This window comes from Miniopterus schreibersii, assembly GCF_964146895.1.
Source record: "Miniopterus schreibersii genome assembly, chromosome: 6".
Taxonomy (NCBI): Eukaryota; Metazoa; Chordata; class Mammalia; order Chiroptera; family Miniopteridae; genus Miniopterus; species Miniopterus schreibersii.
Genome location: NC_138107.1, coordinates 60,002,888 through 60,016,867, shown reverse-complemented (window position 1 = coordinate 60,016,867; position 13,980 = coordinate 60,002,888). Strand labels below are relative to the sequence as shown.

At 39.0% G+C, this 13,980-nt stretch overlaps 1 protein-coding gene across 1 annotated transcript in view; it reads right to left on the bottom strand.

The window, feature by feature from the left end:
* The window catches only part of RFX6 (regulatory factor X6), a gene marked incomplete at both ends in the record, with an annotated part of 47,851 nt that extends 35,865 nt beyond the window's left edge, over positions 1-11,986 (bottom strand). The window contains 4 exons of the mRNA XM_081140397.1: positions 6,563-6,624; positions 8,354-8,477; positions 11,343-11,499; positions 11,806-11,986. Of these exons, the coding sequence (XP_080996523.1) occupies positions 6,563-6,624; positions 8,354-8,477; positions 11,343-11,499; positions 11,806-11,986 (524 nt within the window). The remainder of the gene's footprint in view (positions 1-6,562; positions 6,625-8,353; positions 8,478-11,342; positions 11,500-11,805) is intronic.
* Positions 11,987-13,980: the final 1,994 nt, after the last annotated feature.

The following is a 13,980-nucleotide window of genomic DNA, read 5'->3' as shown; positions in this document are numbered from 1 at the left end:
TTTGCAATGACCATTATAACACTTTAGCACGTTTCATATACAGTTTTTATCTGGAGCTGATAATATAATTTTCTCCTTTCATCTTCCTTTTAGTCTAACTAGGTACCTGCTATAATCCGAGTGATGATTCAGTGTCTTTGAGAACAGAGAAGAGATAACAAATGAGCAGCTCTCTGTCTTCCTAGCAGCTAAAAGCAAACCTCATAAAAGCGGGGAGAGTAATTTCATGCAACATATACATGGACTTTTCATCTCACTTGCAACATTTTATAGCACTACTTTGTTGTTAATACATTTCCCTAAGATACACTTGCTATAAAATATTTGCCAGAAACATTCTAACATAACAAAAACATATGCTGGTGCATGTTAAATAAAAAAGTGAAGTTTTCACTGTGGGCTACCTCGTTGTTCTCATTTATATACCACCCCTGCTGCCTGTCCTGCAGGCTACCCTAAATAAAGATTCCCACAGCAAGCCACAGTTCACTCCCCCTAAATGGTTTTTATCCATTTTTATTCAAGAAGATAGATAATAAATGCTTTAAAATCCCAGGTATAATGAGCTAATTTCTCGCAGAAAAATGTTTTCATAATGCAAGTAGCCTCTGTGAACTGACAAAATTGTACTTATTCATTAGCATCAACTGTCCGTAGCCTTATATTAAGTGACAGATAACATTTACATTTTAGGAATAAAGAAGAATTCTTCATTAATTTTGTGTCCACATTGTAAAGTTAACATATTATAAAATGTAAGAGATTTTTAATAGGACAAATGCAATCACTGCTGCTCTTTTTTTACTACTAAAATATTGGCATTGCGTCTAATACTTTTCTCAATTTGCTGATCTATTTATGCCTACACCTATATTTCTTATTTTCCATTTCAGTCATGATATAGAATTCCTGAAACATATGTTCCCACTGAGCCAGTAGCCCTGATGTTAGTTTACACTACACAAATGATAACTGATAAGGAAATGATGGGATTAAGCTGTTCAGGGACTTGCAATAACATACTATGATAAGAGCAGCTGCCATATCAGTTTTATTAACCCACTAAATCACCACTAATAAATAAGATAATAGCTTTGGTCCATCATGTCTGAAAACTAAGATTCAACTGATTAAAGTCTACAAGAAATTAAAATGTAACTTCAAATCAAACAGTCTACCATGAGCATGAAATCTACTCGGCTGGGTTCTCCCTTACTCCTCTGAGTTGTTTTGAGCAAGGTAGGATGTGAGCTCTTTTTGCTCAGATTGTATTCGCAAGGCCTAGTCAGCTTCAGGACACTCAGTAAAATGCCTATTAAATACATAAATAAATAATAACAGTGGAAGTTTTTGACAGCATATACTCTATCTTACTATTACTTGTATCACAAAAACTCTTTAACACCATGCTTTATACATCAATATAAACATGAATGGCTTCATCATCCTTGATATAATACATTTATAACATAAAATGAGCAATACTTTTCATTACTCTTTTCTACCTATGGCATGTTGTTTTGTTTTTATTTATTCAAAATCGAAATTTAAAAATATTGCACAGAAAAATAACCACGTATGTATTTTTGGCATTGGTGGTAAATCAAAGAGAAGAAAAAACACAAAAGCAAAGTCAGTTTTCATCTTGCTGTTGAGAATGGGAAGGATCTGCCATTGGGGACATTGGTTTTCTTGGCAGAGAGGAGGACGGTAAGAGTGAAGGGAGGGATGGGGAGCTGAGACGCTAATGTTGCCTGCAGCTGGAGTGGCTTTGTCCCAAAATCACACTTAGGTTAGATGCTCTAGCGTGAAGCTTTCTGACCCCACGTGCTAATCTGCAGAGACCCTTTTCCATAACCTTTGGCAGCAATGGCTTGTTATGAGGAATATCCAACTTGCCACTGGAAACAAATTATTCCATTTTTAATAGTTTCTAATTTTGACAGTGGGCTGTCCATAGTGAATCTGTCCCTTTGTGTTTTATTTTGTTTATTTTTAGTATATCTGCTTGTTTTTAATATTTTCTCTCTTCCTTTGGTTGAACAAGTTTTTGACTCATTTTATTTAAACTGTTTTCACTTTTTGGTGAGGGAAAGAGGTAGCACCTGCACAAAGGTGATTTGTGAGGGCTGACCATTTTAATACCCAGTTATGTCAGAACTTAAGAGAAACAGAACTTGAAAATAAACACAGAATTCACACCAATTTTCTTAGATTCTATTAACCATCTCTTTGTCACCATATATCAGTGTTTCCCAGACTTTTAGATTTCATACATGGACCAGTAAAATCTGGAAAGTGACATTGTTCCATGGACCCTAAAAGCATCTAAGGACAGTTTTAGAAACAGTGGTTCATCTTGTGCCCACATCACAGAAGAATCTTTTATGTTAATCATGATCTAAAATAATTTATGTCTGAAAGACCCAAATGAAACAATTGGATATACTCTAACATATTCCATAAGAATTTGGCAGAAATTGAGAACTTATATTTTTAAATGACCATCATTAATATATTCTAATATATAATCCATAAAAGTTAAAATAAATTAATACCCAACTTATTTATATTTTGAAATAATTTAAAAATCATTCAGTAATAGTATATTTATGGCATTATGCTAAATATTATGACAATAAAATACATTTTACAAAATTACTAGTAAAATTGGGAGAAAATATAAATTCCTGTTTTTCCAATATGTTTACTTCTTCATTTATATTTCTATCATTTGTTCATATTTCTACAGACATAAAAATATCTTTCATAAAATGTAAATGTTTAAAATATTAAACAGCATTAAAAATGATGATGAGAATATACAAACATATAGAAATGTTTCAGACAAAAATTAAAAGCAGAAAGCAAAATTGTATTTGTACTACAAATTTGCTTTCATATAAAATATAAATATATTGCAATAAATATAAAATAATTTTAAATGCCTTATGATTAAAGCTTGAGAAAATGTTGTTAGCTCTTTGAAAAAGAATTTAATATATTAATAAAGTTTTAAAACTTAGATCAGAAAAAAAAATAAAATTTATACTTTAAAAAATAAAAGTTCAACTAAACTATTGTTTTGTTGATATGACTCACATCAGAAAGAAGCAGGCTTTACTAGTTGACAAAGCACAAACGTTAGAGCCAATAAACCTTGACTTAAGTGCCAATATTGTTATTTTATAGTATCTGTGTGGGCTTGGGCAAGTCAATAATCTTAACTGCAGTTTCCTCATTTGTAAAACACAGGAATTCCAATCTTATATTGTCATTGTAAGGATTACAGTGTGTGTGTGTGTGTGTGTGTGTGTGTGTGTGTGTGTGTGTAGTGTTCAATATATAGTAACTTTAACTGCATATCTGATATTTGGATGCATTGAGTTATTAATTTCATATTAAGAAAAAAAAGGTTGAAAACATTCATTTCTTCATTCATTCTATACTTTATTTAATTTTCAGAAGAAACCTATGAGGTAGATATTTTATATTTACTTTATTAATGAAAAGCTGAACAATTCATCTAGAGTCATACAACTCTATACGAAAGTACGGAATTAAAGCTTAAATTTGTCCAACTTTAAACCTCATGCTCCTAACCACTAGGAAATGCTGCCTTTTGATATATACTATCTCCCAAGATAAAAATCTAAGGGTATTTCTTAAAAATATATAAAAAAATAAAACTACCTGGCTAAGAATAATTACACCAAAACCTTACCAATAACAAGGTACACAAACTACATTTTGCCATATCTTTCAACATCCTTAGTTTACATATGGAAATTTTCTTTTTTCCCCATGATATCAAAATGCCAAACATATAATAGCAAGCTATAATAAGCAGATGGCATATCAGGAAGGTAGAAGAAAATTCAGATTGCTAATGCTTTGCTCTTGGGCATGCCTGCTCTTAGATATCAAACAAATTGCCTGAAGTCACCATTTATTGTTACATAAACTTAAACAGTGGGGCCTCGCTGTGTCACAAAGGACAGGGTTAATGATTCATCCCTAATCCTAAAGGCTCCTTCTAGGATTAATTGACTTTCTCTGCAGCCTGCCTGCCTGCCCTCTTGCAGATCCTATGAAGAGGATTTCTCAGCATTGCTTTGCCTTTTTCTATTATCTATCTATTTCAAACACTAACTAATCTTTCCTCCACACACAATTCAGTAAAAATCAAATTCAGTAGAAATCAGCCAGATAAACTGAGTCAACTTTGAAAAAAAGCTGACTTGGTTAGAAGGAAAAAGCCAATATTATCTTTCAATCTGGCATTTTATTTCTCCTCAGGCCACAATACTGTTAACATTAATTGAAATCAATTAGATAAACACTAATTGATAATCTTACTGTGTATCAGACAACAGATAAAATATGAGTATAAATGAGACAAAGTCTCTATCCTCAAAATACTCACTCTATCCATTGAGGGGAAGAAATAGGTTAATTTCACATTAAATGTGATAGGTACCAAGAGATTCCTATGAGAGTAAAAAATAAATCCTACAATAAATCAAGAGACTAAAAAAAGACTCCGAAGAAGAGGAAGTTCACGGAACATTCTTTTGAATGGGTCATATTGCAGGATAACCATAGGGAGAGGTCCTTTTCAATGGAGGGTAACAGCATCAGCAAGGAGGGACAGCTGAGGGGGAGGCAGTGGGCAACAGGACAATAATTTGGGAAGAGCATGGACTGCATGCTGACAAGTGAGAATTAGACTACAAGATAGGAAAACGGGTTGGGACTTCATCATAACAAACCCTGAATGTCCAGGTGAGGAAAGTTTGTCTTTCATAGTAGAAATTATGAGCCAGGGAGAGTTCCTGAACATAAGAGAGGCATGATTGAATCTGAACTTTAGAAGGTCAATTTGGGAAAAGCTGCACTGAACAGACTGGAAAGACCAAGCCAAGGCCAGGTTATGAAAATGAGAATGAAGACACACAGATTCTCGAGGAGTCCAAAAATAGGGCCTCTTTTTTGGCAAGTGACTAAGACTGAGCTAGACGATAGGGTGCCACTAGTCACATGTGGGTATTGACCACTTGAAATGTGACTAGTCTGAGTTGAGACACACTGGATCTCAAAAACTTAGTAGGAAAAAAAAGAACGTACAATATCTCATTACTAATTGGTATTTTGATTACATGGTAATCAAATGTTCTGGATATGTTGGATTAAATGAAACATTGAAATCAATTTTATCTGTTCTTTTTTACTTTTCTAATGTGGCTCCTAGAATTTTTTTTAACTATGCGGTTGTATTATATGCCATTGGACAGTGCTGAACTAGATGTTAGAGCAGGAGATACCCACACACTAGAAAATGAGATGGGGAGGGAAGAGGCCTGGCAGGGCTGTGATGGAGAAGCCATAGAGGATGTTTTATGTATATATTTATTTTAAAAGGTCATTATCAACAGGTTCAAATGCTAGACAGGCAGGTGTCAAAAACAAAAATGAGTAATAGTAAAAATGAGCCATCGGGGTTTTGCCCAACGGCTAGTAAAGAAGTAGACTAGAACAGAGGCATGGGATTTGCACTAGGAGAAGTGAGCAGATAGCTACCCTTTCAAGAAACAGCAAAGAACTCTGGCCTTTTTGGTTCAGTTGGTTGGAGCGTAGTTCCATGCAACAAAGGGTCACAGGTTCGGTTCCCAGTCAGGACACATACCTAGGTTGTGGATTCCATCCACGGGTGGCAACTAATAGATGTTTTTCTCTCTCTCCCTCTCCCACTCTCTCTCTCCAAAAATATCAATAAAAACATATCCTTGTGTGAGGATTTAAAAAAAAAATTTTTTTGAAAGAACTAGCAAAGAGAAAAAGAATAACAGTAATTAGAAAGAGTAGTATAGTAGGTTTGAGGTTATTTTATTTTTATCAACATAAAAGAGATCTGGATATGTTTGTAGGCAGAAGGAAAGGAAAAACTAAAAGCTGAAAAGAGTAAATAACTGATAGACAAGAACCTGTAGCTGTGGGTCCTACAAAGATTGTCATAAGAGAAAAAATAGCTAGTTATCAAAAGAGGGAATATATGACACCTTATTTTATGTTTATATTTACACTAAGAGATGACCAAAGATGTCATTTGGGCATATTATTTGTCTTCAAGGGGAGAAAGGGGATTCTAAAAAATTATTATCGGAAAGAAAACCAGAGAAAGAACCTAAACCATGCTTCAACCCCTGGCTTTGGCCTTGCTCTTTAGAAGTGTGGGTTCCATCTGGTCACTTCTTTAGCTACATACATTTCCCTTTCATGACACTGGTGCCTTCAGGATTATGAAAATGATTCATTTAAACTATTTCATCATAAAAAATAATATTATGATTTCTCTGTGTGAATTTTCCTTTTTAAATAAACATTATCCTCAAATCCATTTCTTCTTCTTTTTAGTTCTTACAGTTGGTAAAAGTCTGCTTCGTCAAGAAAAAAATACCTGGTTCTATTACGATAAAGACAATACTTATTTTAGATTGTGTCAATTGTCATGTACAAGGTATCATATGTACAAGTCTGATAGGTGCTTATTGATGTATCTTACTTTGAATGGCCTCTTGTTCCAAGCCGCCGTGTCGTTAAGAGGGGAAATTTCTGGCGAATTGTCTAAAAAGAAAGTCAATTACTTTAGTTTTCAGAAAGTGTGTGGTTCTATTGCAAGTCACCCATAACTAAGTAATTCCAGAAAGTAAATGTTGAACTCCAGGTAAATATTTAGTCTGGGAAAAGTAATATCATACACATATTGATAAACAAATACATGAGCAGAGGCAGGAAGGTACTTTTTTGATGAGATTGCTCTACCTGGAAATTATCTCAAATTCCAAATTTTACTTGATGTTACTACCAAGGCAATTATTACTTTATCTACTTAGTGGGAAGATTTACGTTATAATTCTATCCAGAGGTTTACTTAAAATTTAAATACCCATCTACAATCCTGAAAGGACACATGAAACTTTTTCTGCTTTACTGGATCTCCACAGCAGTGTTATAGTATTTTTCTTTTTTCTGTTTCTTTCTCTAAATTTGCTAAAAATTAGCATCTGATTAAAGAACAAAAACCTTTTCTACATAAAGTAGGGTTTTAGTTTGGATTACAGAAGATACATACATGATCTTCTAAGGGCTCCATGGCAAACTTTCTGTATGTATGTGTTAATTTATTGGGAAGCAGTTTTGCAGTTTTTATCAGATTCTCAAGGTGTTTCATGACTCCCCAAACAATTAAGAACTACTGCCATAAGGTGAACTCATAAAATCGTAATCCTAAAAAGGACATTAAAAGTTGGCTTATCCAACCTCTTCATTTTATAGAATAAGTGAACTGAGTTTTGAAGAGGTTAATTGCCTTTCAGAAAGTCTCAAAACAAATTAGTCACAGCCTAGGCTAGAACCTAACTCCCTGGATTACTATGCACCATATCACACTACCTCTCGTGAAACAGATAGATTTTTTAAATAGGGTAATAAATCATTTTCTTTTTTAAAACGAAGAAGCCGGACCACAGTATTCATTATTTTCTGGACAATGAGTCCCTCTACAGGCTAGAATTTGGATTTCAGTTTATATAAGATGCAATGTTTGAGACTTAATTAAGCTTCCTACAGTTTTTCTGGGGTATCCTAGGTTCTTAGAAAATAGAGCATGAAAAGAATCTCAAAGAACAAGACTTCCCCAAGATATTGATAGTGTTTTCTGATTCTCAAAATCAGATCAACATATATGAATACAGTAATGTCAGTTCTATAGATTCCCATCCTAATCATACAGTTGGGATAGAAAGAAATGTTTATAAATGAGAGAAATTTAGCCAATCTCATCACATCTTAGAGTATGAGGTGTAAACATACTCAAAGTGAAATGGAGAATGAGGAGAACTATTTATGTAATAGAATAAAAATGTATTAAAAAACCATATACTTGGACTAGCTAAATAATAAATGTAATCACCAACTGCATTAACAAGATACTTGTCACCTCCACCTAATTTTGCTTCTCAACACAGGCCAGACTCACTCTTCTCTATATCCCTCCTTGAAGGGAAATGTCACTGCTCAAATGGAGTTTCCTGTAAGGTCACATTAAATCTTCTGATAGTCAGGGTTCTAATACTCAGAATATATAGTAGTTCAATGTAAAACATCTAGTAGGTAAAATCAAAGTAAAATATATAGTAGTTCCAGATACAACTCTTAAGAGATTTTGTTTCATGCTTGAAAAACAAATTTCTTACTATTCTGCATGAAAACTTGCTCAGATGAATTTGTTTCCATACTGCCTGCCTGACATGACTTTAATTGTAAGGCAGTCTAGCCAATATGTGTCACATACCTTTCCAAAGGTGGCTGCACAGGCTGGCTCCAATTTCTCTTTCCTGCAGAAATCTAAATAGTGCGCATACAGGATGCACCGCGGTAGGCAAACTCCTTCGCACACAATGTAATTCTCTTCAAGCCTAAGAAAAAAGGCTATAAGTTAGAGCAAACATTTTATTTCTCCTTTTCATTCCCCTTTCATACTGATTTAATGCCCATTTTGAATAGAGGTTTTATGCAAGTGAGTTCATGACTAGATGTAAGCAGACTATTATTAAACACAATAATATCCTTTATTCAGGATATTATTCAGAATCAGATCACAGGATTAATGTGAGAAGAGCAAGAGCCCCAATGAACACCTGCTAGTGCCTAAATAGCTAACATAAACCCACTCCTGCCTGATCCACACCTCAAAGAATAGGTCGTACTTCTATGTAAGTCCTCACTGTTCATCAGGGTTTGCTCTGTGATATACAAATATTAATGGTGACACTGAAGATGATGGTTTTTTAAAAGAAGATTCTCAACACTAAAGGGCTGCCAGCCTTCAGGATGACAAACATCTACAATCATTTACTTTCATTCACAAAGTAGTTCTGAACCCCGAAAAGTTAGGGAAGCATGGTGATGCATTTATTTGGAAAATATTTCAGAGTAAGCTCACTTCACTTAACTCTAAAATGACACTGATCTATTTCTATCCTACACTTGTTAGCTGTGAGCAGTACTGTACACTCAAAACATTATATAATTCTCTATAGATACCTGCAAACATGACATAAATTCATCTCTATATTATAAATATAATAATACAGACTTTGAAAAGTTAGAAATAATTCTATTTAATTTGGATATTTATCATTGTAATTGAACACAATTTATTTAAACGTAATATATTTAGGGTTACAAATATCTGAACAGCAATCAAGAAATCAGAACTTGTAGATTCTGTTTCCAGTTTATCGAACAATTCAACAGGTGATTTTGGCTAAAATTTACCCATTTTATGTAAAGTCATAATTATTACTATCTGAGAACAATGCAATATAGAGCGTATATTCAGATAAAATGGGGTGGAACTCTTTAAGGTCCTTGATTTAACATATTACTAAGGTACATGAGATAAAAGGTAAAGGGCATGTTCCTTAAGCAGGTAAAGCGTCAGACATCTGTTTTGCTATGAAGAAGGAAAAAGGGAACCAAAAACAAAGTAAGATTTGCATACATAAAACCAAACCCCTAGTAGACAGAGAATTGGAATTACTCAGCCAGATTTTTCACTTTAACTTTCAGTTCTAATTTTTACCATCCCCAATATAATCTATAAATTTAAGGGAAATTTCTCAAAATACAAATAACTCACTTAGGTTTTTTGTGTGTTTTTTTAATACATAACATGTTTTGGTGAAAGGGTGTGGAAAATTTAAATAAAAATGACAGCATTTTATAGTTTCAAAAAATATGAAAATCACTGAGATTTCAAAAATCGACTATATAAAAATTATACGTTAATGACATGCATATAATGTCTACTTTTCACCTGGCTGTTTTGATGATGTTGTAAGAATTCCTTTGTCTTTAAATTATGGAGTAATACTAGACATGAGTACAGTGTTAATTTAGAGTATAACTTTTTTCTTTAATCATAGTATATTCATATTTATAAAATAAAAACCCACGTTTGTTTCCATTCGCTCAATTTGAACTAAAAACACAAATGGGAGTGATCATTCAAAAGACCTCCATAATATATCTGAAATCAAAACACTTTTGCCCCCATTCTCCTAATGAAAATAGTTGTATCCTAATCACTCCAGATTATTAGCTCAATTATTTACTGCTCTGGTGTACTCTAAACCAGTAAGTGTGACATCAACTTCAATAGTTAAGCCAGAACTTTAGAAGATCGTTGGTTTATACTTCAAACATTTGAAAGGGTTCAAATATATAATTATAAAAATTTAGTATATAAAACTGTAATTCAATGTTATAATAAATAAAAATAAAAGTTTACTAGTTTTTTATGCTGGACTGTTTGGTTTTTTGTTTGCATTTTTCTAAGATTTAGATAACACTTTACATATAAACAAATTATGCAAATAATCAGTGAATAGATCTTTTTACTTACTTGCTTATTATTTGGAATTTGGGAGAAAATTTACACTCATTTCTTCACAATATGAGGGGAAGTTTAATATTATATTTTACTTTAGATCCCTCTTACCTTTAGATCAATGCTATTAAATGTCCTTTAGAGAGAGAGCCTACTGATAAATTGTTGGCTTTAAGAGATTTTCCACAACATCCAGTTTGTGATATTTCACTATAATAAATCATATATGACAAGTGCTATAAAAATAGTTGAACAATTATTTAAGTTAATAGCGGTATCTTAACTGATTTTGCCATGTCTTCTAGTTCAAACTCACTTCATCTTATGGCCAATACACAGTTTTTAATTCACCCCCTTTTTTATATTTGCCCTCTTAGGGATAAAGGCGATGTTAAGATCCTTCATTCTTCTAAAAAAAATTTTAAGAGTCATGTTTTATAATCACAAATCTACCAAATAACTAATATAGAAGGAGCAAAATGATTCCAGGTTAGGGAAACAAGTCATAAACACATTCGCTATCGCCGGCGTTGGAATGAAACGTAGTTTCAGCCCGTGATGAACAAAGGGACTCGGTGGTCACCCGCGCCGCAGACCGTTTCCCCAGGACCAGAGCGCGCCTGTGCCCAGCGCGCAGAGAGAAGAGCTTTGGGCACGTTTCTGGTTTATCTTTCCAACTTCCCACGATGCCCAGCGCTCACTGGAGAGTTTGGGGACGTTTCTGTCTGTCCTTCCAACTTCCCACGATGCCCAGCGCTCAGTGGAGAGTTTGGGGACGTTTCTGCCCGTCCTCCCCACTTCCCGCGATGCCCAGCGCTCAGTGGAGAGTCTGGGCACGTTTCTGCCCGTCCTCCCCACTTCCCACCAGGGCCGGGGCCGCGCCTCTTACCACTGCAGGGTGAGCTGCGCCTGCTGCTTCTTGTCTCTCAGGACCTGCGCGACGGTCCTCCGCGGGGACAGGCGCGCGCCGGCCGCCCCGGCCTTGCCGTCCTGACCGTCCGAATCCTCCTCTTCCGAGGAGAAGTGACCGTTGCTTAAATGCATTTCTGGTGGCGGGTTGAAAAGATGGTAAAGAAAGTCAGACTGTAAAATCAGTTCAGTAACGTCTCCCTGTACTTTGCGTCGAACCGGGTGGCCCTGGGGGCGGGGGGCAGGAGAGGACCGACGGCAAGTCCCTTAGTTTCTAGCTAACAGATACTTTCCCGGGGCCCACACGGAGACCGAGCAGCCCCTCCTGCGCATCCGCAGGTTTGCGGCGTGCCTGCTTCCACCCCCGGTGCCCTTCCTGGACCACGGACCCCGTCCCGGTCCCGTCCCGTCCCGGTTCCAGCGCGCGAGGGCGCGGCGCGCACCTGCTTTAACTCCCGAGCCGCCGTCTCGCGCCCCGCCGCCCGGCTGCGCGCCCGCCGCCAGGTGCCCCCGCGCCCCGGGGAACCCGAGCAGGCCCTCGCCCAGCAGCTGCGCCTCGGGGGGGAGCGGGGGCGCGGGCTGCGCCGGCGGGAAGGCGTCTTCCAGCTCCGGGACCTTGGCCATCCTCGCGGCCGCGGGAGACCAGGCACCGCGGCTCCGCAGGCTCCCGCCGCGCCCGGAGCGCGGGGCGGGGCTGGGCGGGGCGGGGACGCGCGCGGGGCGGGGCGCGGCGGGGGCTCGGGGTCCCCGCGGCGCCGCGGAGGGAGGCCCTGCAGGGGTGCAGCCCCGCCCGCCCCGCGAGCCGGGTCCCTAGGCGGGACTGCGCCCCCCACCTGGAAGCCCTGCGGGATGCTCAGCTCGGACCTGGCTGCGCGCGTCCCAGTCTCCGCCCCCCCCCCCCTTTCCCTCGGCTCCCGAGGACACTTCTCACCACCGACCCAGAAAGGCCAGAGAAAGCTCCACAGCCTTCTCTGGGCGAGCGCAGCCGCCCCATCCCTACTCTCGGGGGCGCGAGGGACGCGCCTGCCCGGCCGGGAGCGGAGGGCCCGAGCGCCCCCCAGGTAGCGCGGCCTGGGCGCGGCCGGTCTGCTCCAGGGCGCGGCGCGGGGCCGTGAGCTCCTCTCCGCGGCTTGGGGACGGACACGTCGCGTCGCGCGTCCAGACTGCGCTCCGGCCGGTGCGCGGGGCTCAGAGTCCGGCCTCGCTTTCCCCGAGGCTCCGGCCTGAGCGTGGAGGAAAAGACGCGCTCGCGCCCATTGGCGGCATTTAGAGATTTAAACTGCGGGTCCCTCCCCATCTCATACCCCTGGGTAGTGCAGTGGCCATTGGTAAAGTGAAAATGAAATCGCAACACATCGTTCACTTCCAGTCCCAACTCGGGAGGAAGTCACATGCGTTCAGAATGATAACGCGTGCCGTCTTCAGGACGGAGAAATCAGCAGAGATCTGGGGCGGCCGGGGCCTGGCTGCCACATGGCCTTTCACGCCGCCGTTTGTTCTCAGGACAGAGGCCCTGCACTTGCCGTCCGCCCTAGCACTAACGGAAAGGGCAAGGATCCCGTTTTGTTCCACATTTCCTCACCACAGCCCACAGCCTGTCATGCTCTCTTGGAGTATTAGAAGGAGAAGTCGCCCCTGAACTTGACCTTAATGCTACTACGTTACATCAACATTTAACATGGAAAAACACAATGGACCCCGAGGTGGTAGAGGGCTGAAGGGTGCGTTACGGGGAGAAGTAATACAGCCCAGAGCATCACCTGGCCTAAGCAGCCAAGATTACGGGTGTGTTTATTTGTTTTTAATATATTTTTATTGATTTAGAGAGAGGAAAGGAGAGGGAGAGAGACAGAAACATCAGCGATGAGAGTCATTGATCGCCTGCCTCCTGCCTGCTGCCTGCTGGGGATCAGATCCCGAAGCCCAGGCATGTGCCCTGACTGGGGATCTAAACTCAGTCTCCTGGGTCATAGGTCGATGCTCCTCCACTGAGCCATGCTGGCTGGGCTATGGGTGTATTTAAACCTTTCCCATTTTTGGCACCACTTGAGAAAGGCATTACCTCTCTGTCAATGGCTTTCTCCTTACCTGGCACTTCCAGCAGCCGGGCAACCCATCCATGCACCCAAAGCTCCGAGGCCATCCCTGCCCCAGGGACAACCCTGCAGAGCAGTCTCCTCTACCCAGTCCCCCAAGGGCCTCAGAGCTTTCTCAGTCCATGGGGCTTAGATCTACAATATCAAGTTTAGAATGTTCCCACTTTACAGAGACACTTCCAGCTCATTCTATAAAGGGAATTCCAGTGATTAACTGTGTGTATCACATAATCAGAAGAGAGACATTAGGAAAATACTGGGACTTATTTTTGAAATTTTTAAAATAACTGAATAACTGATCACTTGATATCCAGGTTGTGTGTGTGTGTGTGTGTGTGTGTGTGTGTGTGTGTGTGTGTGTTACTGACAGAAAGTGAGTATCTGGCAATTATCCAGTTGAATTGATCAATGGAAACAAACCAAGATAATTTAAGGCCCACACTGAACTCCTGCCTTAATTTTAAGTAAACCATTCGCCTAACAAAATAACATGTAAGTTCTATGTGCTTCTACTTAGAAATA